Raw genomic sequence first — 26,820 nt, 5'->3', positions numbered from 1 at the left:
TCCTTTTTATATATATGTATGAAAGTATAAAAATTATCTTATATCTTACAAAGTCTTACAATTCATAGATAATGAAGGTAATTTTTAAAACAATACTATAAGATTTCTTTCAAGTTTGTCAAATCTCGTATAATGATATCAAAAATTGAAATAGATACTGGATTTTTAAAAATAAACATTAATACAGTTAATATTTGTTTTAGGAACTATTTATATATGTACTGTTAACATAACTAATGCTATATATATTACTTTCTTTATCTTTATATAGAATGATTTATGTATTTGTGTGTGTGTGTGTGTGTGTGTAATATATATATATATATATATATATATATATATGTGTGTGTGTGTGTGTGTGTGTGTGTGTGTGTGTGTGTGTGTGTGTGTGTGTGTGTGTGTGTGTGTGTGTGTGTATATATGTCTACATTTAGAACAGTAGTATATCTTATGCGCGGTCGACGATAAAAAAATAGAAAGAGAAAGACGAAATGTAATATGTGAATTTATTTCCATTTCCACAGATTATATCTATTTTTTTAAATAAAATCATATATCTCGTATCGTATAAATCGATTTCACTCGACATTTTGCATAAAATCTTTAAAAAAAAATTGGATTACAAAATTTCAGTATAGGAACTCTATCTCTAAATACATGCTTAGGAAGCTTCAAAGCTCTGTCAACATTCTTATTTAAATATTTTTAAACACTGAATGAAAAACAAGGTTTTTTTTTAAATTTTAGATTATACTTAATATTTAGATTTCTCTTTTTTTTCTCTCCCCTTTCTCGCATATGTGCGCATAAAAGAAATTGCATTCACAGGAAAAATAATATATAAAAAGTTAAGCATCTTTCTCGTTACATCTTTTAACATTTTCACTTGTGCTATATTTTTTTATCGTCAATCCGGTAAGAAAGGAAAATACCTTACTTTAATATATCATAGTATAAATCATTCTATATATATATATATATATATATATATATATATATATATATATATCGCGTATAATTTAAAGAAAATTTTTCTTATAAAAATAATTTTGTCAAGCAATTAATATATTTTTTAGACATAAGTAATAACAAATACTGATTAGTTAAGCTCGAACAGACATGGTTTATATATTTGGTATATTAAGAAAAAAGCCCAAGATTCCAATTGAACGCCGTATTCAAAACCAGCACAGGCAAGAATCTTGAAAAATTATAAATCGATACAGATGATTGGCTTGTAAAGATTCTTACAATGTTTGTAATGAATTGCTTTCCAATGCAAATCTGAACAACGTTTGGAGCAGTAAGGAGCCTCCAAACAGGCCTGACAATATACCATGCTTTTGCGTTTACAACGTAAACACGGCCTGTTCTCTTGTTCACCTGAGACTTCTAAATTGTCATTTACAGCCGACGATATTTCTTCCTTCCTTTTTTCATTCGACGACGAGGAATTAACGACTTCCGAATCATTGTTCACGTTCTTTTTTTCTTTCATATCATTCAACGTGGAGTTAAGGACTTCAGAACCATTGTTTATGTTCAAGGACTTTTTTTCTTTCAACGTATTCAACCACATGACATTATGGACTTCCAAATTGTCGTCCACATCCGACGATTTCTCTTCCTTGATTTCATTCAACGATGCGGAGTTTAGTACTTCAGAATCATTGTTTAAAGATTTTTCTTCTTTCATCTCATTTAACCCCTCGAAATTATAGATATCCGGATTATAATTAAACGACTTTTCTCTATACGTCTCATTCAACGATATGGAATTAAAATCCGGAATGTCGTTTACATCTGACGACTTTTCTTCCTTTATCTCATTCAACGAATCAAAGACTTTCAGTTTGTCGTCAATGTCCAAAGACTCTTCTATTTTTATATTTTTCAACAATACGGAATCAGGATCTTCCGGATTGTCGTTTACGTTCAGCGATTCTTCTACCCTAATCTCACTTAACGATGTGGAGTTAGAAACTTCCAGATTGTCATTCGCATATGACGATTTTTCCTTCGTCTCATTCAACAATGCAAGATCATCTGAAAGCGTATCAGAATTGTCTATTTTCTCAAATAACGACGCCGATATGCTTGTGACGTTCAGGATATTCATCATGATATCGGAATTTTCATGATCATCTTCGCTTTTCGCGGGACTGATAATCTTGGAGTTCAAAATATCATTTCTGTCGACAACAGTCTCATTCACATTTGTGGCGTTGCTTTTCATTGTAAGATTGCACGAAGAAGATCTCGATTTTCCGTTATACCTATCGGATACATGTCTGAGTAGTTCATTAATCGCTTTAACGCCGCTATGAGTATCCATTTGTACTTGGTTCTCCTTTATATTTCCAAATTCTTTCACGGTGTCGATCGATTCCATCGCCGCTCTCGTGCTTGATGTATCCTTTGGAATTTCAGACGATGATATTTCCTCAGCTTGTATCTCCTTTTGTTTTGATGCTAATTCCTCATTAAGTTTCTGAATATTTTGTTCTTTTACTGCTAATAATCTTAATTCGAAATTTTCTTCAAACGGTGACAGTGATGTTATTTCTATAGATTCGCACCTCGTCTTGTCAAGACATAAATCCTGCGACGTATTCGGTTTATTTTCGGAAGACGATATCTTATCGTGCTGCTCTTCTTGCAAATCTGAACTCGATTTTTCCCCGTTTTCGTCGATGTGCAGAATTCCTGAACTTTCGTCGTAGCTCTCATCGTACATTGTCTCAGAATTATTAATCTGTTTATGCGGAGGATCATCTTGTGACAAGGTTGACAAAAATTCTGATAACGTTTTGGAAGTGTATTTTTCACATGCGATATGTATTCGCGATGTTTCTGCGGATTCGCTTCTGTTCGTCGGAAATAATAATTTTGACGTATTATCTGATATAAACGGTGTAGAAGTTTGTGGTATACATGACGTATTAGATTGTTCTGTGAAAATCGATCTTTTGGTATTTTCTGCAGTTTTTTCGTTATCGCGCATTCCATCATGTGAATTTTCGCCAGATATTTTATTGTTGAGATTATGCGCTTCATTATGATACAATTCTTTATCTCGAGTTTCTGTATTACAAGGAACTTGCGACACCGTTTTTTCGTTTCCTTCATTGCTATTTAACACTGTAACGTTAGAGATTTTGCATATGTTGTCCGTTTCCGCATCATCAGGTCCTCCGATGTTTACATTATCATCTTTCGTTTCATTATCTTGTAAGTTCAACGTTTTTTGTGTAGGAGAGGAACATGATTCCGACATGCGCTTATCATGTAGATCTCTTGCCGAAGATTTTTCAGTTTCTTTATTTATTATATTATCTTGCGTTTTCGTATTAAAAGAGGATTGTGATATAGCATCGTTTTCTTTAATATTATTTAACGTTATAACATTCGAAATTTTAAGTATGTTTCCCGTCTGTATGTTATCAGTTTTTTTAGCATCATTTTTTGCAATCTTTGAAGAGCCTTTTATTTCATCGCTTAATGCATTTTGTAAGCAACTCGATGTATTTTGTGCGAGAAGAGAACATAATGCTGATAATTGCTCAACATGTGATTTTTCCGCCGGAGATTTTGCAGTATTATTAATATTTGCGTCATCTTGCGTTTTCGTTTCCGAGATTCCGCGCGACGTTTCCGCGATCGAATTTTCCTCCAGAATATTTGCATGTCCCGAATCTAACGATGTTTTTATATTTTCAGATTGTTTTTCCATAAAGGAAGATGAGTTTTTCTTGCATCGCATCTTTGGTGTATCTATAGTTTCCTTTGGCAAAACTACAATTTCCGGAGATGATTCTTCGTTATTAATTGTCGTGGATTTTAACATAGATTGAACAAGTGAATCCCCATTTCGCGCTTTCGTCAATAAATTATTTTCTACCATCATAGATTTTGAGTTTATTGAAGTGTTCAGATCAATATTTTTTTTTAGAGATTGTCCTTCTCCTACTTTATCGCAGATTGAATTATTCTCATTAGTTTTATTAGACTGAGTTTTGTTGCAAGATGTTTCGATTTTTGATGATTTTAGATGATTTAGTATTTTCGATATTTTCCGCGATGCATTGTTTTGTAGTTTCTCTTTGACTTGATTTTCTTTCATCATGTTGGTGATATAATTATGTAAAGATTCATAAAAGAGAACTAACATCTTTCTTTCAAGGCGCAATATTTGGGAGTCTTGGTTAGATGAACATTTTTTGAGATAAAATTTTAATTGATCTATCAATATAAATTTTTGAAGATCTGTCAGAATACTTAGATTAAAGTGAGGGTTCACAATTTCGTTTGGCGGCGATGGTACAGGTGTAGATTTTAATAATCTTATTTTATCTCTTTGCGAAGTCGCATTAAATGAATTTTGCGAGACACTCGGTTCTTGCGACACGGGATTCTTCGTAAAGATGCCGGACGACTTTTGCGATACTTTATGTACGCATTCGTACGCATTTGTGCATACGTTATGGACACACGGGGTTCCTTGATGTACATTTTGTTGTGGTTTCGCGAATAATGTTTGATTTGGTATGCAATCCCTAGTTTGTGTCTCGGAGATGCTCGTTTTCTTTTTCGCCATGGATGGCTGCGCGTTCTGCGAGACATTATTACTTGTCAAATTGATTAAAGATATAGACGTACCATTGGGTAATCTTTGGTGCAGGTATTGTTGCGAATTTTGTTGCTGCTGGCTCGGTTTCGGCAAAATATTCTTTACACGTGCAGATTGCGACGCGACACTATTCGGCACGCTATTGTTATGTTGTGGAACATTTTTCTCCGCAGGTATCGGTGGAGTGTGCGGATTTACAAACGGATTCCCGGGTCCAACATTTCCCGTCACATTTCCCGGAGCGTTAACAGTTGTACAAACTTTGGACTGAGTGACATTGTGTACAAACTGATTTATTCTATTAATATTTTGGTTTGTCACGAATACCGGAAAATACGGTACTGATTTTATGTAAAACGGCATCTGAGGGTACAAAGTCTGGTTCTGTTGTTGCATGTTAATCGCAGATGCTGCAGTCGCACTACTGGCAGTTCCGATATGCGTCTGTCCAGTTGTAGAAGAGATGTTTGTATTCCCTTGATTTGAGGACGAATACGTGCGCATATTAATATTTGATGCTGATGGGGGGGCCGACGATGTAGTGTTACCCAAATTTGCGAAAAACTGTTGATTATTGACACTCGACACATTTGGCATACGCTGGCCTTGTAAATAATTCGCGTTTCCTATAGGTTGTTGTGGATTAATCGTTGGATTCAAAATGGGATTTGACGAACAAATATTCGGTACAGGTTGCCTTAAACGCGAAGAATTGTTCGTACTCCTCGAAGGCGGTGATCGATTGATACTCGGTCTCGGAGGTGGCATTGTTGAGGATTGCGCTCTGAGATGCTGCATGCCTGGCAACTGCATGCCTGAAATATTTCCCAAATATGGTGATTGCGCGTGAACATTTGATGCCGATGCATTCGGAACTGAACTGTTAATGTTCGAATGTTGCGGCATGCTTGAATACATATTATCGCGAAACGGTGCGGTACACGTGACGATCGATACATAATTTCCGAATAAAATCAAATATTTCTTAAATTCTCTAAATGATATTGGCATAGCTAGTATCTTTTGTTGATTGATGTAATTTATAATATGATCTTCGTTTGGCATATGCAACAATATCTTCAAGGTATCTATATTTTGAAATATTTGAATTAGATTGATCTTCATTTTATTCATCTTTTCTTCGGTGAATATTTGTTCTTCACAAATCTTGCGGCATGATGCAAAGTTCAAGCAAATATTTAATACTGCATCTTGTACCTTCGTGACATCAAAGTTCGAAGAAATATTATCAGCCGGTACGCCGAATAGATTCGACGATTTGGGTGAATGATTCGCCGATTTAGTAGCGGAACTATACGATGGTGGCGATGATCTGCATGCCGATGATGCTGAAGACACTGTATTGTTTGATATAATCGATATATCAGAATTCATAGTTAAATTCATAGGAATATCATCCCACGAGGATCCAAGCTCCGCGCTCGTTCGAACCCTTACGTTGTCTTTTGCATCCAAAATTTCCGAGGAAGTCTCTGGTTGTTTTTCCAAATCAGGCATGTCGAGTGTACATTTAGCTGATTCAACATTGTTTTCAGGCATTCCTTTCCCTTCGACGGACTGTACGCACTCATTCTTTTTTCCCTGATCACCCTTCGTCGCATCTCCATCCTCAATCGAAATTATATTATCTTGAGGATTTTTTTGTTGCTCGTCTGCTATCTTTTCTTTGTCATTCGAGGAAGGCTTTGGTAATTGTTTTTCTAAATCAAACGCAGATTTGGCTGATTCAGAATCATTTTCACTTATCATCTGCATCTTTTCTTGTTCGGCAGATTGTACGTGTTTATTGTTTCCTTCTTGATGATGCGTCGCATCTTTATCAAAAATTGTATCATTTTGAGAACTTTGGTCTTGCTGTTGTTTTGAAGAATGATTTGCATTATTTTTGGTAATATGACTAGGATTACATATAACTTCCCAAATATGTGATGCTGTTTCAGCGATACTATCTTGATTAACGTCAGACGATTTTTCCGACGTAATTTTCGCTTCGTTTACTTCGCTGCTGATTGTGTTCCCGTGCCTGGAGTTTTTGGAGGATGTTTCGGAAGATGTTTTAAAACTCATCTGAAAGAGTTCGCCAAGAATATCTGGTTTGCTTTTCAATGCATTCAAATTTTTGCAGATGCACGTATTCACTACAGATAACGGTGCTTTCAGCGAAAATTTTTTCGATATTCGAGATTTCGACTTGGGTTTTATTTTTATTTCTACTTCAATATCGCTAATGTTATCTTCATCTATTGATGAATTATCATCACTGGTGTTTATATCCGATTTTTTTGAAGACGCGAATGTTGATGAGGAGAAAGCTTCGTTAATGCCATCTTTCTTGTTTGAAGAACTTTCCTCCAATTCTGGTGACATTATCGAAGCATGATCGGCTATCACAGTCATTTTATTTTTCATGGTATCTTCGTTATTTGTTAAGAATACTTTTTCGACAGTTGGCGATACATCACAGCCATCTTTCTCTTCAATATTGGATATTAACTCTTGCGCAGACATAGTTGATAATATCAAGTTTGGTTTTATATCTTTCGATATTTTTACATCGTTGGCTAAATTAATATTTCCGATGTCCTCTTGATTTTCCTGCGTATTCTCCATATTTACTTCTTTCGTTTCCTCGGCATTTTCGATATTAACATTTTCGATATTTTTTTTATCTTCTTGCGCGTCCTGCATAATTACGTCTTTCGATTCCACATTAACCGCACAATCTTCGTTATCTGTACCATTTTTGCTAACAACGGTTTCGGCATCGGCAATTAATACAGAATTTTCTATGCGCTGTACTTTCACCGGGATTACGTTCTCTATATCCTCCTGCGAAGTATCAACTAACACTTGACGTTTACATGTCGATGTTTTATCTGTGTTAAAATCTGTATTTTCATCCATCTCTTCGTCCGTTGTAAAATCGTGCAATGTGTCGTTTTGGATGCATATGGTGGAAGCATTTGAATCGATGGATTCTACTTGAGAGATTACGCTCTCTGAATCTTGTTTCAAACTATTAACCGACTCACAACGTCTATGCATCAATATTTCATCTCTTTCGTAAATATCTTCCATCTCTTCTTCTGTTATAATATCGTTAGATGTGTCATATATTTCGGTATTATTTGAGACAAATTGCAGATTTCTTTTCTCTAGGCATTCCGATATAATCTTGAAGTCCTCGTCACTTTCACTTTTGCTAGGACAATCTTGAAAACAGTCGCGAAATTTTTTTCGTATCCTTTTAATCTTATTCAGCCTCTTGCATTGTATTTTTCTTCTTTGTCTTAGATATCTATATTCTCTTTTCTTTGTCATATATTGTGTAATCCTCTCCCAAAATATTTGCTTTTCATTCTCATTATTATCATGAATTTGTTTATCCTCGGAAAACACTTTACGATCGAGTATCTCGGTATCATTCATCAAATTTTCATCGAGTGACCTATCAAGAGATGCCTCTTTCTTTTTTTGAATTTTTTTCGTCGATACACTTTCATCCAAAGATTCAGAATGTTCGCTTTCTTTAACTGCGTTTTTAAAATCTGTTTCGACAGGTAGACTATCACTCTGCCAATCTGTAAGCTTTGTTTTTATATTTTCGTCTTGTGTATCTATTTTTACAGATATTTTAGTTGCAGAAGCATGTGCTTGCTCAGCTAACAATTCAGAATCGCTACCAGAAGTTTGCGTATTCGAAATAGGTATGTTTTGATTTTCATCTACGATATCATTAGTTTCCGTTTCTAAGCAAGGTCTTAAATTTAATACTGTTGTATCATGTGATACATTAACATTACGTTCACATGAATTATCATTATCTTTAGATTCATTGCTGTGTTCTTGTGAGTCTAACGATTTAATTTTTGATGAAGAGGCCTCTTGATTTATTTCTATTTCTCTTTTTTGCTCTTTTTTATATAGTTCGTATTCTTTTTTAAAAATCGTATTATTTTTCGAGGAGTCAATGCTACTGCTAGAATGATGCTTCTTCAATCTAATACGTGTCTTGAATAATTTATTTCTCAATGAATGTTTCTTATTGATGCATATATTTTTCGAAGAAATAGTTTTACGTTTAAAATGCAAACTTTTATTTTTGAATTCGCGGACGGAATTATGTGCAGATTTGCTTAGCAATTTATTTTTCGAAGAATCTAGCTTTACTTTGGTGCTCGATTTTTCGGCAGAAATATGTCTGTCATTCGTTAAAATAATACTGCTATTAATGTGAGAGTTCTTTTCTTTTGTTTCTTGGATAGAGTTTTGTATAGCGTTATCCGACGATTTTTTCGCAGACAAGCTACGCTCCTGGATTTTAGTTTGACAAGTATTAGCATCCGTTCTGATGCCTGATAATGCAGTTTCAACAGAAGAGCTCGCGTTTAATTTTACGCTGTCGTCTGCAATTTCTTCCTCGGTTTTCTCAGAATTATGCTCCGAGTTTCTCGACCACGATTTTTTTTCATCATCGTTTTGATATTTATTTTGTTCCTTCTGAGGGACAGACTCTTGAAGACTACCGCGCGGCAATAGATCCTTATGTTGTGAAGATAATTGCAGTTTTCTAAAACATATAAGAATACATAACATAATTACATAAAGTAAGAAATATAATGTGTACTTATGTAATAATTTTTAAGCAACGTATTTATATTTTATATTCATTTAATAATTTTTAATGATGGATCTCAGTTCTGCTGCGCAATATGTGCTAATTAATATTATTAAGCTGACTTTATATGATTTATGATTCTAGACATACACACATTTTTGCAAAAAAAAATATAAAAAAGTTCTAAATTATCTGTAATAAAATCTATTACAGATTTCAGTTTGTTGCATATGTTAATACTACTAAGCCTACGTCTAGAATTCATATCAAAATATACATATGTATACTAATACATAATAAAACAAACTGAAAAGTAGAACTATGACCCAAATTATATGGACTACTTATAAAATAAACTTTAAATAAAAAAAGATTTATTTCATCTTTCTCAGGATTAACATTTATCGATTTCGAAAAAAAACTTAATTACTTTTATTTTATATTATTATCATACACTTTATCATTTTATTTATTTTTTCAAAATTTTGTATATATATATATATATATATATATATATATATATATATAATATATTAATATTTTTGTCCGTAATAATCTTTAATAGCCGTTACGTTCACACATCATTTCGTTATATTACATTGTATTCGATCATATAAATCGACAAAACGAAGTAAGAGTTCGCAGATCACCTGTACGCAATCTTATCCGAAGGACTTATATATGCGACGAAGCCTGGTAAATCAAATAATTCTGTCATCTTTTTTTCGACATCATCGTATTCCGATGATTTCTGATTATGAACTGCAAATTCCTGGCGATCCATGATTATTTCGATAAGAGCATTTGTGAGATGCGATTCTTGTGGCAAGTACTTGATAACGCGCAGCCGTTCCTTCTCGAGATATCAAAGTCGTCACGGATCCTGCAGATGTGATGCTGCGCATTGATCGATGCTTTGAAAGTGTTATCCGTCAGCTCACTGACATGTCTCGCTCGATCGGTGTACCATTGCTGAATCTTTTTACTCATACGTGTTTCCGGTATAAGTAGCGCATTATCGTCGATTATGCAATCAGTGATTGAGGTCAATGACCGTCACCAGTTGATTAAATACAGCTGAGAAAGGCGAATTGTACTCGCATACACATACGCCTTATATTATTTCGCTGTTTGCAGTACCATCAGTGGACGCCTGACGTGGAATCGAATATCGCTGAAACGACGAGATCTGATATATATGGTGAGTCTGATATTTGCTAAGACTCGAGACTATTAGTTCTCTTAAAAAAAGTAATAAAAAGAAAATGTTCGCGTAAGGTTTTTTCTTAATTATAACTCATATTTATTTTGCACACAATAAAAAGTTTATAGCTGCCGTCATCGTTATATCTTGTAAAGGAAAAATTTAATATTACTAGGAAATTTATGCAAATGTGCGGCATATAATATTATATCAAGAACATAAACATATTATTACTCTCTATCTCATTAAACTGGACCCAAAGTGCTTGCAAAATGCACTTAAGAATCAAAATACACATCATATGATCGATTAGGATATATTAATTTAGAAGATTAATTTCTTATATATTTCTTATATTTCTTAAATAATTACCCAAAAAATTTATTAACATAAATTACTTTCTTATAAATTAGATTTCGAAATATTTATAATTAATTATGAACACGTTGCGTGAGATTTAATTGTCAGACAATTTTTTTTATGAGCTTTTCTGTGGCGATCCGAGGAATAGCGAAGAAAAAAGAGAACGCATTTATTGCATTGTATGAATGTAAAGCACACATACCTGGCAATTCATCAAAATAGCGATAAATTATGACCAACTCGCGAAACAACGCCGACGGAAGGAGTGAGCACATGCGTCCGTCGGCTATTGACAACCACCTGTTGCGCGCGCCACGTGGTACGCGATGATACGCCGCCGATATCTCGCGATCAAAGAGAGAAAATGAATCATCGCATCTGCGCGCTCCTGTTCCGCATAATATTGAATGTTAAATTTGCATAAATTTTTTATATTGTGACATCCTGCGCGATAAATACCTCTTTTGTTCGCCGTTTCTTCGATCGCCACAAAGAGCTCGTTAATGCAAATTATTTTCTTGCGAGCCTCGAGGCTCTAACTAATGCAGGCTCTTCTACACTAATGATTGATTCTAATATTAGAGAATTGCGATGTTTATTAATTTATAAGAAAATAATTTACGTTAATACATTTTTTTATGGTAATTATATTATATATTTGAAAAATTCAATTCTTCTAAACTAATATTTTCATCGATCATACATATATAATACTGAGCATAATAAAGGCTATATTAATAAAATAATTCCCGCAAATATAAAAAAATAAACACTGGCTATATAATATAATGGATTATTGTAATGTATTCATTTATTTTTTTTTTTTTTTTAAGCACGTGATGTCATATTTAATGTATTTTTAACTCTGCATGTCAGCATTTTATTGATATAAGAATCAAGCCGAGATATTATAAACATATTATATGATATGCAAATAAAATTCTAATATAGTAATATTTTTATTACATGCTTTATCTAAACAACGCGTCGCGGCGCCAAGAGATTGGCGCCGATATTCTTGCGACTCTGAAACAATGCGCTGGATAAACGTGCTTCCTGTTAGATCTTTGATATAAACTCATTTTTTGTTTTATAAAGGATATATACAAGTTGATTTATCGAAAGAAAGATCAATCACCGCACATCATCTCCCGCAATATATGATTGCGTGAATACAAAATATGAAATATGTACATACGGATAGCGTGATTGTTGTTATAAGCCTTGAAGATGTTTATTTTGGCAAGGGCACTCTCGTGTCGGAAAGAAAATTAATAATCCAGATTCTAGTGAAGCAAATTGCAAATGCGCAAAGTCATGCTGATTGATTTATCGATGTTTTCGAGATCTTATGCGTATCAAACGATTTTAATTTATTACACCTACACACACAAATCTTTAATCATTGATCGACTCACAATTATTCTTCCGAGAATAATAATTATATATATATATATATATACAAAATTATATTTATAAAATGAGTAATAAGCTGTGAGAGATAGATACAAGAATTTTTCCAAAGATCTTTCGTAGTATTTCGTCAATTATTAAAAAATATTTTCACGCGATGTTGATCACACACACTATTATTTTTATCGAACAATTCATGTATCCATTGTCACCATTGTATCCATTGTGTATGCCATTTAAAACGTATATCTATTCACTTCGATATCAACGAACGTCTATCCGGCACAAGAGGTGCGACGAAACTGTCGATGTTTTCTTTTGCAACCCTCGCAGTGTTATTAGAGTTTTTTACGCACACAAGCGCGAACCGTGTATATGTGATGCGCAGAACGCTCTGCGTATCACATGTACACGGTTTGCGCTAGTGTGCGTAAAAAAATCCGTCCCGTCTAACAATACTCTCGAGGCCCTCGAGAACCTCGGGGGTACGGGGTACGGCAAACAAAAGAGGAGGAACTTACAGCGTTGACCATTAAAACAAGACTACCACAAGAGCGGTGAGGATGGATAATCCTTCATGCTCGGAAGAGATTATTTATCTTTGATATTTATAAGCGAAAAATATCAAAAGCTTTGAACGAGTTGGATATATTATATATTCGATAATTTTATTTTTCTATGATTAAACCAAATATAAAAAATAAGATTGCACGTTTATTATATATTGAAATACATTGTTTCCAAAGTACATTCGGAGCAAAACAATATTAAATGTTGTCTGTGAAAAAGCCTTTGATCTCAATTTTTTTTTAAACTTTTCCGAAAATCTATTTTAATTTAAAAAAGAGAGATGTATAGTAATATATGTGTGTTACACACACACACACACACACACACGCACATAGCATATATATTCTTTGTAAAAGTTATATATTTGAATTTTGAGCAATAGAAAAGAAAAAACTCATTCCTGAGAAGATGAAAGCGAAACCAAAGAGACCCTTTTTAGCCATAAAAAGGCTGATCTTTAGAAAAGAAGAATGTTTGAAAAATTTTTTTTCTAAAGCCTTGTTTTTCCGACAAAATGAGACAGATACGAAGGATCGAAGGATCGTTTCTTTCTTCAGTTAAACATTGTTTCCCGAAACGCGAAGGTATTCGCATCGTGAAAGAAAAACTTACAAAATGTTGGAAAACTTATGAAAAAATGTATACGTGTGTAACCAATTAACTTACATAATTACAATCAATGTAATAAGTGATATTTATATTTTTGCTGTATTTGATGTGATTTTTTTGTTTATTATTTGTGTATACAAGAGAAATAGCGCATATTTCGCAGCAGAGAAACTTCTCGTTTTCCGTTTGTTCAAAAGTTCAAGTGAATATCGTTTATACTCTAACAGATAATCCATGATAAAATTGTGTTCGCTAAGGATATCTATCGATGTGAACGATAACGCGTTCGTCGCACTAATCTAAAGTAAACTTACCTGCGACAAGAGTCGACCAATCGTCTGTCAAGGATCACATATGGCTTTCTTGCTAATTGTATTAGCCCGCGATGAACTGCCTGGTGCGATAGATGAAGCTTCCTCAGATCTTCTTTCAGCTGAAACAATTATATATAGATAAAAATTTCAAAATTAAATTTTTATCGAGTCAGTATCAAATTTTCTATTACGAGACAATGGATCTTCATCACTTTATTCTATCGTCTCTTTACCTATCTGTTAATCATTCTATTGCATGATATGAATCACTAGTTTAATTAGCGAAGCTTGGAAAATGACAAACATTTTCGTTGCAAAAGTATAGTTTAAAAAAAGATTATTATAATCCGTTACACATCTCGAAATTTAAACACTCAAAAATTAAGAAAACTGACTATAACACGACGGAGAAATCTGCGATTAATAGCTAAGCGAAAAATAATTCGCACTTTGATCAGCAGCGAGTAGCGATTCTTGCTTCCAGCGCGACGAAGCCACCACTTCAATTCAATGTTGTCGAAGATATGAGAAGCACGCCCTTCGCACTCTGTCACTTGACTCATTCTTTATCAGCGGTAATTTCTTTTTTGAATGAGCGAGACTTCTTCTTCTTCACTCAATCTGAAAGATTGAAAAGCGATCACAATGACTTTTGCCCTTGACCCTTGTACAATCCATGTTCTATGTACGTAGTTCGGGAACCTCGTGTCGATTTGCACACGTGTTTATAACAGATGCAAAAATCGACCACGCAACAATAAATTAAATTAAAGGGCCACGGAAAAATTCCGTTTTTCGTTTGTCGTACAAAACTATTTCTTCTCGCGTTCCTTCGTCAGTTTTATTTAATGTCCTTCCTGCTATCAGATACCTTTTACTTTAAACACATTCCTCACTATGTTTGTCTGTTGAGTTTCACCCATGAATCGATAGATTCGCCATCTCTTGGTAAATTTTAATACTCGATTATTCATAAAACTTTTCACACACACACACGCACATATATATGTATAAAAATTTATACACGCAATAAAATGATATAAAAAAAATTTATACATTACATATAAATTTTTTTTATACCATTTTGCGTCAGAAAAACAAACAATATAAAAGACTCGATTTTTTATCGTTCTTTTCTTTATTTCTTTTTTTCTGTCTTTTCTATGAAATTTGTTTATTTCTTAATATTTTCAATCTCTTTGTTAGATAACGATAAGTGCTTTTTCGATTACTTTTTCGATTTCTGATACGTAAAAATATCAGAAAGACTTTCGACAGATTAAACCTACATTTTTTATCTTTCAGTGAAATGTTTTCAAAGGCTTCCTCTTTTACATCGAAATTTTTTTCTGCCTTGTTAATGAAAATTTTCTTTCTGGCTGGTAGATATTTTTTTTTTTTCAGAATGCTTTGCCGCGTAGCATTGGATTTTTGCAAGAACGATGTAACTTGAGATATATAGGTGGGTGTGTTTGAATGAATACAGCCCATTACTAACGATAACGAAATTATTTGCATTGCTCGTCTTGCCTGCACATCTCATATTTCGCTTTTTCTACGATAAATTATTCACATATTATACACATGCAATGTTATAGTCTTTATTAAAATACACACAATGCGTCTTTTCACACATGTTCGTAGCTTTCTTTTATCGCTCTTTCTTTCTTTTGCCTTGATTTATCTTCAATTAATATGTTCGAAAAATGATAATTAAGGTAGTATAAATTTTTTTTCAAAATTAAAATTTGAACGATTATATCGTTCATTTCTCGGCAAAATTAAAGGACGTACTATTGTATATAATATTATTTTTTTATTAAAATACGTTACATATAATAGAAGATAAAAATATGTATATGTACATAAAAAAGCAAACGAAGAACTTCAGATGGATCAAGAGCTCAAAGAGCTCTCGAAAAAATACTTGCGTGATCTTTCTTCCTAATGATTCATACGCACTTGTGTCGAGGCTTTTTTCCACACTGAATATCGAACACGTTCATCGGGCTATTTATATTACTACATCGTGATACGTAACACTGGACTATAGAAAGCTTGACCAATGAAATTGTTTATGAGTTATCTTGACAAACTCTATGCGTAGACTTTGATAAAAAGTCCACCACAGTTCCTCATCTATCATCATTTCTCATCCTCCTCTCATTAAATTAACGAGGGAATATAAAACGTCTGTAACGCGTAGATAAGATAATATAGTTTCCGGTGGAGAAAGAGAAAAAGATGAGTCATCACACAGAAGTCGTGGATGTGACTGCTGCATATATAATTTCAATGAGAAAAGAATAAATTTCATATCACTCGTTGCATTACTGATATTTTTAGCATGTACATGATTTGAAACGAGAATGCGCTACCAGACAACTATGTACTGCGTTTGTTTCGCAAGATGACTAGCATAATGAGTTAATTAATTCCGTCTCGATTGATTTTATGATATAATAAAAATAATTGTTTCTTTTTATAGGAAATATACATTTGCGTATATTCTTACGATATGATTCTATGTGCTGTATCGTACAATGAGACATCATCGATACAGCTTCCATATTTTTAAATATTACGAACTATATCGCGCCCTAAACCGATCGGCCGAATAATTCTGCTAAAAATTATTTTACAAAGTGTCTAAAAGTGACATAGAATCGTCACGGTAGATTAAAAGAGAAGATAAGCAGACGCACTTTCTCTATTCGGTCAAAGTTTAGTGAACGTAAATCGTTCCTCGAAGTCGAAGAGATGATGAAACTGGACGCCTACAGCGATCCTAAACTTTTCTTCGCTGTGTGAAATAACATGTGGAGTTAAAGAGAACCGGACCACCTAGATTTGTGCGTAACTAATCGTACAAGTACATACACATGTTGCAAGTAACATTTGTAAATCAGAAATTAACACGAGAGGGAGTCCCTCGCCAATTGTATTACGCAAAAAATGCCGAAGATGCGAGTAAAGAATTTTTTTTTTGTCAAACAGAATTTTTTCTACCGAGAATTTTTTTCAAACCCTCTGACAATAGGAAACTAATTTTTAGTTTCAACTGTAACGCAATTCATGCAACATAAATTTATTACAAAAGAAATCTCATTATAAAATTATTAACTGATGAATAGTAATTGAACTAATATCTGAATAAGGGAAAAGAGAAATCTGATAGATAAACAAATTGCTGTAAAATGTTTCATCAATTAAAAAAATCTTTCATAAGATATAAAGAAAGACTGAATAATTCTTTCTCTAAAGTCTTTGTCATTAAATAAAAATTCTGATTAGACATAGATGCTTGTCAGCCAACCTTACTAATCTTAATAGGTTTAGGTTCAATCAATTAAAAGTAATGGTGAAATATAATTATTATTGTTATACTATTATTATATTTATATACTTTTAACAAATAGCAAATCGCGACACGTCAATGACGATGACAATGACGACGACAGTGCACCACGTTGGTGACGAAGGTCGCTTTCGCGACAGGCGGTTTCTCTTTGAGAACAATACAGCCTAATTATGAGTACCTTTTTAAAACCGAGAGCACTCACAAACAACTTTCAACCTGCTCCTGCACATCATCCTCCTATTCTTTCATCTTCACTTTCCCTTCCCTCTCACCCTCGTAAATTTTGTCTATTATGAAAAATATTTACTTTGAAAAACTTATATTTTTAAAATGTTTAACTTATTACATAAAAATTAATAACTGTTATTGAAATACAAATAAAAGTATAATTAGTCACGTATTCTATTTTTATCGTAATTATCATATTTTTTATTTGAATTTTAAAAAAATCTTGAATATTTAATATTGGACGATTTATCTCTTTTTTCTAATAATTGCTTCTTTTTCTTTTTTGCAATGTTTAAATAATCATTTAGATTATAGATTATTAAGTATGCAATACGGAATACATTCTCAATAGTAATGTAAAAAAATGCGTATAAAAAATTAATGTTAGATTAAATTAAAAAAAGACAACTCCCGAGACTTATATAAAATATGTAAATATTCGTTACCGTCATAATTAATTTGTTTCTTCATATTAAATAAACATTTATGCATCTGTGTAAAAAAATGAAAATAATACTAAATTGTACATGCGCATGATTTTCCTGAAAAACAAACTATGACCGTCAAAAGAGAGATCTTCTAAAATTCTATAATAAATTTTTTACATACTTATGAAACTTTTTTATGAAACATTGTGTCATAACAATCATGTAATAAGAATTTATATAAACGCGAAGCAAATGCTAAGATAAAAAATTTCAGAAAATTATTTCAGATGCCTAGCAAAATGTAAGAAAGTGATTAAACATACGCCTATGAATATAAATATGTCGAATATATTTGTCGAACATATATCGAACGAAAGATAAAGTAACTTAGAGAAGATTTAAAAGATTTCTATATCAAATATACACATCTACGCTAGGAATGGAATATTATTTTATGATAAGTATGTATTCACATACACACATATGTAAAAATATATGCTTCGGCATATGTAATAAAAAAGATAAATTTTAGAGTTTCTCAATATATCTATTTCATTTTTTCTTCCTCTCTCTTTTTATTATTTCTTTTTTTTTTTTTTTTGAATGGGATCTGTACCAATATTATTAATATTTATTGTAATCGTCAATCATGAAGAGTGCCGACCGTTGACTTTATTTCGCGACAATGTTATTTTTAATAATTAAGACGTCAGTCAATATTCCAATAACGCAATATCGAATATCTCTCCTCTCTCATTATAAAATGCAACGATTGTCTGATCTTGAGATCCCTTTCATCTCGATTCTCTGGCTGGATTTTTTGTCGCGACCTTCAATCGTGAAAAATATCTCATGCCGCTATTTTTATCGCCACTGACATTCTTATCGCTATTTTATTTTAACAATTAATATATCGAGACGAAATATATATTAGTAAATGGAGATTACTATAAGTAATTACTATAAGTTACTATAAATATATTATTGCGAATAAAAATAGCGCAAGCTACAGCTTCTCTCACCTTAATGCGGAGTTTCCTTGATAATGCGTGAAAGTGTTTCATTGCTGGTCAACGCATCGAATTAAAGACGTGATTGTATATCTCCATATAAATATCAAATATCTTACATAATTCACGGTGGCATCCACGATAGACGTGATCATTGATCCGCAATGCCGGCAGTTTCCTCGCCGCGATCCATGACAACGCCGGCTTCAGCTGTTGGCCGCCTTCCTATGCCTCTGATGTCTCACGACATTGTAGGTTTGCCGTTTTTTGTTTTTGTTATGCGATGCACGTCTGGTTTCGCCAATAGTGACGATGAAGATGAAATCGAGATCTGCATTGTACATACACCTTGTGCATATCCCCGCTGTTATTTCATGACGATGTTGGGCGGAGTCGATCATAATTCACGGGGCCAGTAAAGCCCTTAACAGTCACAGTTTGCCGGACAAATGACGCAATTGTTTATTAATATGGACCAATTAGGATCGGCATTTGTGCAAGGCGCTTGGCTGCGTAAACGTTAAATAAAGTAAGGCGATGCCGACGAGGTTCTTATCTACGTGACGTGTTTAGACTACGTTTCTATGCATACGTATCCTTGACAGATTTATAACATTCATAACGCGCGGATATGTCGAACTCTTGTAACTCAACTCTGTCTTGTGTACCTCTTTTTATCTCTCTCACATTTCTATTCTAAACATTTTAGCTCCAGGAAAGAACTACGTGATATTATTTCAGCCTAAGATCCCAAATAGCCACAACGGAGTCGCTCTTTCGAGAAGAAATAAATCTAACATGCACAGAAAAGGAAGAATGCAATTCTCGATCGTAAAAAAAGAAAAGAAAGAGCCTGACTGGCGCCTGTAATAGGATCGTGGATAAGGCTATAAAATTTGAAACCTCAAAAATTTTTTACAACGAGATACGTGGAATTATCTTGAGATCTTAATTTTAAGAAAATATATTATTTATTATTTTCTAGATCTTATTTGTAAATAAATAATTAAATAAATAATTAAAAATATAATTTTGGTGCAACAATTTTTCCCCTACTTTTTTTTTGTGTGTACAAAAATTTCGAATAATCGATAAAAATTAGTATCATGTTGATTCATTATGTTCAAAAGATTATAATCTCTGTCAAAAAATATAAAATAAAAGTTAAAATTATCTCTGACAGATCTTTTGTCTTATTAATTGTATTGGCTTTATTTATCTTTTGTTATTAGTTGAGGATTCAAAGATCCTTGATTATAATATAAATATGTGGTAACGTTTCAATAGATAACAATCATCGGCAAATAGTCTCTGTAGTTAAAATCTGTCTACCTGCTGGCAGCATCCTCTTTTAATCGCACGCTCAATCTCAACAATTTGAGGAAAAAAGATGAAACATCCTAATAAATTCATTATAGTTCGTTACAATATAAATCACAATTTAAATCTTGCAAACAATACCACTTTTTAAGTCTTATGGAAGCTACTATGATTTCCTCGAATAGATATGTATATTGCAGTTGTAAAACTCGAAGAACAGTAAATTGCATTGTATAATAAAAAATTAATCGAATCTCTTCATAAATCATATTTTTGTACCCTTTTACGATCAATTAAAATAACAATTAATAATTTTATTTAAAAAATTTGCAACTTTTAGATTGTTAATTAGATTATAATTAATAAGAATTAACATGCACGGAGTATTATTTTGCAAAATTTTTATTATTACTTTCCTCTATTATTTCTTTCCTCTCAAAAGAACAAAAAAATATTCTAAAAAAATTCTATTCAAAATGAAACTAAGATATTGTAAGCTTTATGAAACTGGATATATACAAGATTACTTAGATGTTTTATTATTCCAAAGAAAATCATAAAACGTTCATAAATATATATACATCCCAATTTATTATATCTATTTTCAGTGAGTTCACACACAATACAGCAAAAAAAGTGAAAATCAAACAACGCATAACAATTGCCAATAAAATGTCGCTTCCTTTAAAATATTTCCATAACAAAGGATATTAAAAAAAAAAATAAAAAAAATTTTAAAAAAGGCATTAATTTTGAATCAAAATTTTCATTATCTATTCGATTGCTTTTATGTCAATACTCGTACAAACGAAAAACATTACCGACGCGTTCAATGTTTGAAATAATATTTCCTTTGCTCTGAAGAAAATTGGAAAATTTCACTCCGACAAATTAATACGAATCGAATTCATATCCATGCTGCTTGAAAAACTTTGCTCCATACATTAATATTGACTGTATATATTATTTGTGAAGTATGATTTGATCTGTGAAAGAATTTATTTTCAAGCATTTTTTATATGTGTATATTTGATGATGAATATTGCGTGTATATGTGTATGTAAATGAAATAAGATATGTATATGCGTATGTAAATGAAATAAGATTCTCACTTACGATGCTACAATTTCTCGCTGATATTCTGATGATTATTTAATAACAAGAGAAGCTTATCAGACGTATTATATATTGCAATCGTAGTATCTTCTTTTCTCCATGCTGTGTCATTACTAATGACAGAAGGTGTCAATATTGTTATTGCAGCATGTTCGTTCCACGTTGTATTATTATTAATGATAAAAGGTGTAAATGTTGTTATTGCATCATCTTCGCTCCATGCTGTTTCATTATTGATGACAGAGAACGTAAATATCGTTGTTGCAGTATCATCTTTCGTATTATTTGTGAGGCCGCTATTCTTAGATAAAAAAGTTTTCACTATGAAATTATAAAATTCCGCGCTGTCTGGCACTTCAGAGCCCTGATCATCCGCGAATAATGCCGGGCCATCGGTACTTTCTATCACTCGCGACGTTGAGCTACGTATATTCAGAAGGAAAGTGATTTATTGAAAAAGCAACAGATATGCAAATAAAAGATTCTTTTTACGGAAAAGCTATATTTTTTTAAACGTACTTTTCCCTTTGGGTCGAGTGATCGTCTACATTGAAAAATCTGGGAATAATATCTGTGGAGTTGTGATTCTTCTTGCCCAGGTGCATAACGGACCAGGTAATAATTATCAACACGATTAAAAATATTGAAAACGATATTAACCACCGAATCAGCCCAAAAACCATAATAAAACTTAAATTATTTATATTTTTAAAATCTCGTCAATTCTCTTTTCTTTTTTTATTATACACATTTTTATTATGCACATTCGTAGAAGAAAGGATTCAACCATTATGAAACAAAAAATAATCTGTATCGATAATCGATGCAATGTATGCTATGTATGTTTGATTGTTTTGTCAAATCAAAATGATTTGATAAAATACGATTAAGAAATTTGCACATTATCGTATCCAGTGACAAATCTATATTTCAAAACAGATATTTTTCTTCTTGCTCTGCAATAAATAATATAATTATTTATTTATTACTAACAGAGTTAAAAGAAAAGATATTCAAGCGAAAATTTATTTTAAATCATTGGAAACATCATAATTTTAAAAATGATTGACATCTGTGTCATTGGCATCTTTAATAATTTTAAATTTAAATATATGTGCGTTTTTTTCAATTTAAAATACAAAATAAATTCTGTGATCTATGATGATTATACATCAATAATATTATATAAGCAATTAATTATCATTATTTATCCCTTATCACATGCATAAAGATATCAGTTTATATCGATATAATAAAGGTTAAAATTTTTTTTTATTGTATTTAATCGATTAAAAACGTTAATTTTTTTTTCAATAACACATGTAATGACATCTGCCATGATGCTTGATTATGATTAAACTACTATAGCAATCCAGTCGGTAAATTTTGTTATGTACCATGTATCGCTGGCATCTCATTCTGTTTTATATTTTAAATATAATAAAATGCAGCTAAATTAAATGCACGTATAATATGATTTTGCTTTTGATAATATATGAAAATTGTAAGCAAAACGAACTGTCATAATATTGCACTCTTTAGAATTTTCTACACTGGAAATGAGAAAAATTATATGTATATGTTTAGACGTTGGAGAAAGAAAGAAAGTGAAGAATCAGCTGAGTGCAAAAATTTTGTTGTATGTTGTTTTCTCACGATTAACAAAACACGTTGAATTTTACGGCAATCGAAGCCGTTTTCGTGCGTTTCTTATTGAAATAATGAAGCATCGATAATATGAACGCTCAATAAAATAATGTTTGTGGTATCCAAAATAACGACAATATAACCTCTTTCTCTCTCTCTCTTTCTCTCTGTATTTCTCTTCCACACCGAATCGGCGAATTTGAGATTGCATCTCGATGTTTTTTTCGGTCGTTGATCCTCGCGATCGTGCCTTGCATTTTTTATGATACATTGATCACGCAAGTACTATGTTTGACGATTGTGGGCATGGAGAATTTCAAACTGTTTTGAGGAGTTATTTACCAAAACATTAAGAAGGATGCCTGGAAGCTGCGCGAGTCTGATTAGATTAATCAGACGACGTGTTGTTCTTGGACTCATCTTCGCTTTGTCACTGACGTATTGTGCCTTTTCGTTATTCCGAAGTGAAAATGTAAGTATATTCGTATCGTCGAGGCTGAATTATCAGCCGATAATTGGGCTGACAGTCAGAGTTTTTATTACAGAGAATCATGTTTTTGTTACAGAAAGATTCATTGAGTCTAGACAGTGATCTTGATCAAATGGATCCTATAATGCTTAATGATAACAATGAAGATCTGATGCCTGATGATAACATGCTTCCAGAAGAGCTAAGAGTATCCAGTAAGCCTTTATTATGGCAAATGGAAATACCTGATCAAGCAGATAATACAGGCAATATGGATATGGTCAATTTAAATGAGAACAATGCTTCTACCCAGCCCTGTCGCAATTCTGTTCAAGTGAGCGTTTGCTTCAGTTGAGTTTATTTTATTTTTGATATAGCAATTCCATATAATATATTTTATTTTATCAGGGAAAAGGTTTAATAGTAGATGAACGCGGCATAGTATGTTCAAGACACGAAGTTCTGTCGAATGGCTGTTGTGCAATAGAGTTGAAACAGGCATCAAAGAATGAAGAGACTTTGTCTGTTGCCAAAAAAGAGAGATATAGCTGTAAAACATGCAATTCTCGAGGATGTTGTACTATTTATGAATATTGCGTCTCTTGTTGCCTACATCCTGACAAGGTAGATAATCGATTTTGTAAGCTTGTTTTTCTTAACTGCAGCTTGCAGTTATATATTGAAATATAAAAAACTATTTAGCCATATTATAAAACTATACTAGCTATATTTAATATTTAGGACAGGAAGTACATAATATTGATAAATTTAAATTCGTAATACATTTGTTTTAGTCAATACTACAATTAAAAGGTCGAAAGTCAGCTTCCGCAAAGATGCCAAAAGACGAGGGGAGACTGCGTATACGTAATCCGGATCGCTTTCAGATTTGCTTGGCCATTTGTCGCACATCGAGCTCGAGCGTGCGACACGAGAACACTTACAAAGATCCTCTCGCGAAGTTTTGTTACGTTCCACAGCCGTTGAATTCTCAGCGACATCATCGCAATTTTAATTCATTAAATAATAACGGCGACAATCCCGCCGTTGTCGTTACTTCTTCTTCTGTAGTGATGTTATTTACCCATCTTTTTCCCGAATGTCATACCTTATATTGTTTATTAAATGAATCCCACGTTGACCTCTCTTCCTATATGAATATTATTTACATTGAAACTATGTATGTTTACATTTAATTCTTATTATCTGACAATTATCCCTGTTTTAAGATACAATAGTTTGATCTTTAAACGTTTAAAAAGAAGATTGAACACCGCGCACAAGCGTAGATTTGAAACGCCATATATCTGCATACGTTAAATCCACGTCGGGATATTTTTTCTTCGCGTAATCCAAGATTTCATTTCTGATGGTGTCCTGAATTGGATCGTCCTATTGCAAAAATATGTTATTTGATTAAAATTTTTCATGATGGTGGATTTGTATGTCTTATCTTGTACGTACATCGGCCACACTGTAATCTACTGTCGCATAGTGACAGGAAATGGCCCGTCTCGTCCTCTTGGATTTGTTGATGCCGGATCCGTGAATAAGTAACGGATGGAAGAATACTGTGTCGCCTGTTTGCATCTCGAGATTCACCCATCGATCGATTGAAGGCAAATCCTTCGTAACAGAAAAAAGAGAAAACATCATTTAGTAAAATGATAAAGTTAATATATAAAAGGATAAAAAAAAGATATCTTACCTGTACTCCGTGATAAAACTTGTTTATCGTGCCATCTGAATTTAAAGGATAACTGTGTTGGTATATACGTCCCGCGGTGTGTGTTCCAGGCGCTACATAAAGACATCCGTTTTTGGTGTCACATGATTCCATGGCTGTCCATGCGGCCACTATACGATCGGCCGGACGTATCGGCATATAGTATAGATCTTGGTGCGGTGGATGTCTGCATAAGCATATTGTGTTATTTATTTTATAAACTTGATATGAGAAGTATGCTGCTATTAATATTAACTTCAAGGTTCTTCATACGATCACCTTGAACTTCCGAATCCAATGTCGGGCGGCTTCGCGATGAGCATACTGTGTATCGCTAAAATGTTTGGTCCCGTAAAGCATTCAACTATGTCGAGGATTTTCTTATGCTCGATATAATGACAGAATATCGGATCCCGATTTATGTCTTGTATTTTATTTACCGACTTCCTATCCTTTATATCATACATCACTGTGATTCCGTCTCGTGGAACTTTACCTTCGACAATATCATCAAATCTGAAAAGAACAAGTGAGAGAGACAGAATTTCAGTACACAATTTCTGACGTAGTCAGAAATGTGTCTTTAAAATGGATCTCTTACGATTCTTTTTCGATAAACTATATCGAGATACACATATTGCTTCCCGAGTCAACGTCGTTACGATGTGATCGATATCAAAGAAAGCTCATATTTGCAATTTACTGTATGCCGGCATTTCAGAGATATTTGAATTCAGATATCAGTCATCTGTGATATCAGAGTCGGTTTGCGGTATTTGCGTGAGCGTTAATATATCGTTAGTAAATTTACCGAAATATCGGGAATGTTTCAGTAACATCAAATTATCAAGTTATATCATATTGCGTAGTCGTCGACAAAAATTATTTTGAATTAATGTTTTCATAGTAATTATGAATATTTCTGCTTTGAAAACTTTTTTAATATCTATCTACACCTATTTATGTAAATATATTGAATAAATGTTTCAGACGTTTCTAAAAACTAGAATGCTCAAAGAAAAAATTAACGCACATACACACATACATACACATATATATATATATAAATTAAATCCATATATGTATGTATTTATATATTATATATTTATATATACATATATATATATATATATATATATATATATATGTATGTATATATATATATGTATATATAAATATGTAATATGTATATATAAATATATAATATATAAATACATACATATATGGATTTAATTTATATAATATCCGTCTGGATTTTCTTCATATATAAAATTTCCATAAATTTCATGTTCTGCAATTAATTGAAGCATTCAGAAAGAAATGTCGTAATGGTAAAAGATAAATATACCTTTTATGGCATTCATCGATCACATCTTGCGGTATGAGGCCAGGAAATACTAAATATCCATTCTTCTCGTAGAACAGCTTTTGTTTCATCGTAAGACGATTTAAAATATCTTTTGTGTAGCGCAAATGTCCGTTCATTATTCAGTTTTTTATTCAATACAAGTGACTCGATGACTTCTTTTCTCCTCACTGCAGCTATTCTGAAACATATGAAGTTTTTTTGCTTTATATAATAAAATAATAATCGCTGTTTATAAAGCTAGCGCTAGACTATGCGCGCAATTGCGAATATTCGCGATACGTTTATAATTCTTGAATAATGTAGATGGAAAATTCAAAACCGACCAATCATGTTTCTTTATACCGTTCACGAATCATGAATTACGAATCACGAATTGCGAATACGCGCATAGTCTGGCGTTACCT

General features: G+C 32.6%; 3 protein-coding genes and 1 pseudogene across 20 annotated transcripts in view; 1 reads left to right on the top strand and 3 right to left on the bottom strand.

Moving 5' to 3' along the window:
- Positions 1–990: 990 nt before the first annotated feature.
- LOC126853909 (uncharacterized) lies at positions 991–19,007 on the bottom strand. Of its 15 annotated transcripts, none has more exons than XM_050600058.1 (4): positions 18,889–19,007; positions 14,192–14,363; positions 13,743–13,861; positions 991–9,221 (listed from the first exon to the last, which is right to left on the bottom strand). In XM_050600058.1, the coding sequence occupies exons 2-4, from the start codon at positions 14,303–14,305 to the stop codon at positions 1,211–1,213; spliced, it is 8,244 nt and encodes a 2,747-aa protein (XP_050456015.1). In that variant the 5' UTR covers positions 14,306–14,363; positions 18,889–19,007; the 3' UTR covers positions 991–1,210. The 15 variants fall into 15 exon arrangements, with proteins under 15 accessions (XP_050456015.1, XP_050456016.1, XP_050456012.1 ...); XM_050600059.1 differs by lacking the exon at positions 18,889–19,007 and adding an exon at positions 15,608–15,901; XM_050600055.1 differs by lacking the exon at positions 18,889–19,007 and adding an exon at positions 15,674–15,901.
- Positions 19,008–21,209: 2,202 nt separating this feature from the next.
- Positions 21,210–21,901, bottom strand: LOC126854084 (uncharacterized; annotated as a pseudogene).
- An 828-nt stretch (positions 21,902–22,729) lies between these two features.
- LOC126853968 (SREBP regulating gene protein) lies at positions 22,730–24,517 on the top strand. The gene is made up of 4 exons (XM_050600253.1): positions 22,730–23,324; positions 23,419–23,655; positions 23,730–23,945; positions 24,116–24,517. The coding sequence occupies exons 1-4, from the start codon at positions 23,211–23,213 to the stop codon at positions 24,515–24,517; spliced, it is 969 nt and encodes a 322-aa protein (XP_050456210.1). The 5' UTR covers positions 22,730–23,210.
- Positions 24,503–26,820, bottom strand: part of LOC126853970 (phytanoyl-CoA dioxygenase, peroxisomal-like) — a 37,468-nt gene continuing 35,150 nt past the window's right edge. For 3 of the 4 annotated variants that reach the window (XM_050600273.1, XM_050600272.1, XM_050600271.1), the window contains 5 exons: positions 26,396–26,594; positions 25,327–25,563; positions 25,030–25,234; positions 24,786–24,947; positions 24,503–24,713 (listed from right to left, as the gene is read on the bottom strand). In XM_050600273.1, the coding sequence (XP_050456230.1) occupies positions 24,576–24,713; positions 24,786–24,947; positions 25,030–25,234; positions 25,327–25,563; positions 26,396–26,532 (879 nt within the window). In that variant the 5' untranslated portion in view covers positions 26,533–26,594 and the 3' untranslated portion in view covers positions 24,503–24,575. The remainder of the gene's footprint in view (positions 24,714–24,785; positions 24,948–25,029; positions 25,235–25,326; positions 25,564–26,395; positions 26,595–26,820) is intronic. The other variant, XM_050600274.1, reaches the window with a different exon arrangement.

The sequence above is a fragment of the Cataglyphis hispanica genome, chromosome 13 (genome assembly GCF_021464435.1).
Source record: "Cataglyphis hispanica isolate Lineage 1 chromosome 13, ULB_Chis1_1.0, whole genome shotgun sequence".
Taxonomy (NCBI): domain Eukaryota; kingdom Metazoa; phylum Arthropoda; class Insecta; order Hymenoptera; family Formicidae; genus Cataglyphis; species Cataglyphis hispanica.
The sequence above is the reverse complement of the archived record's forward strand: the minus strand, read 5'-3'. Positions and strand labels throughout refer to the sequence as shown.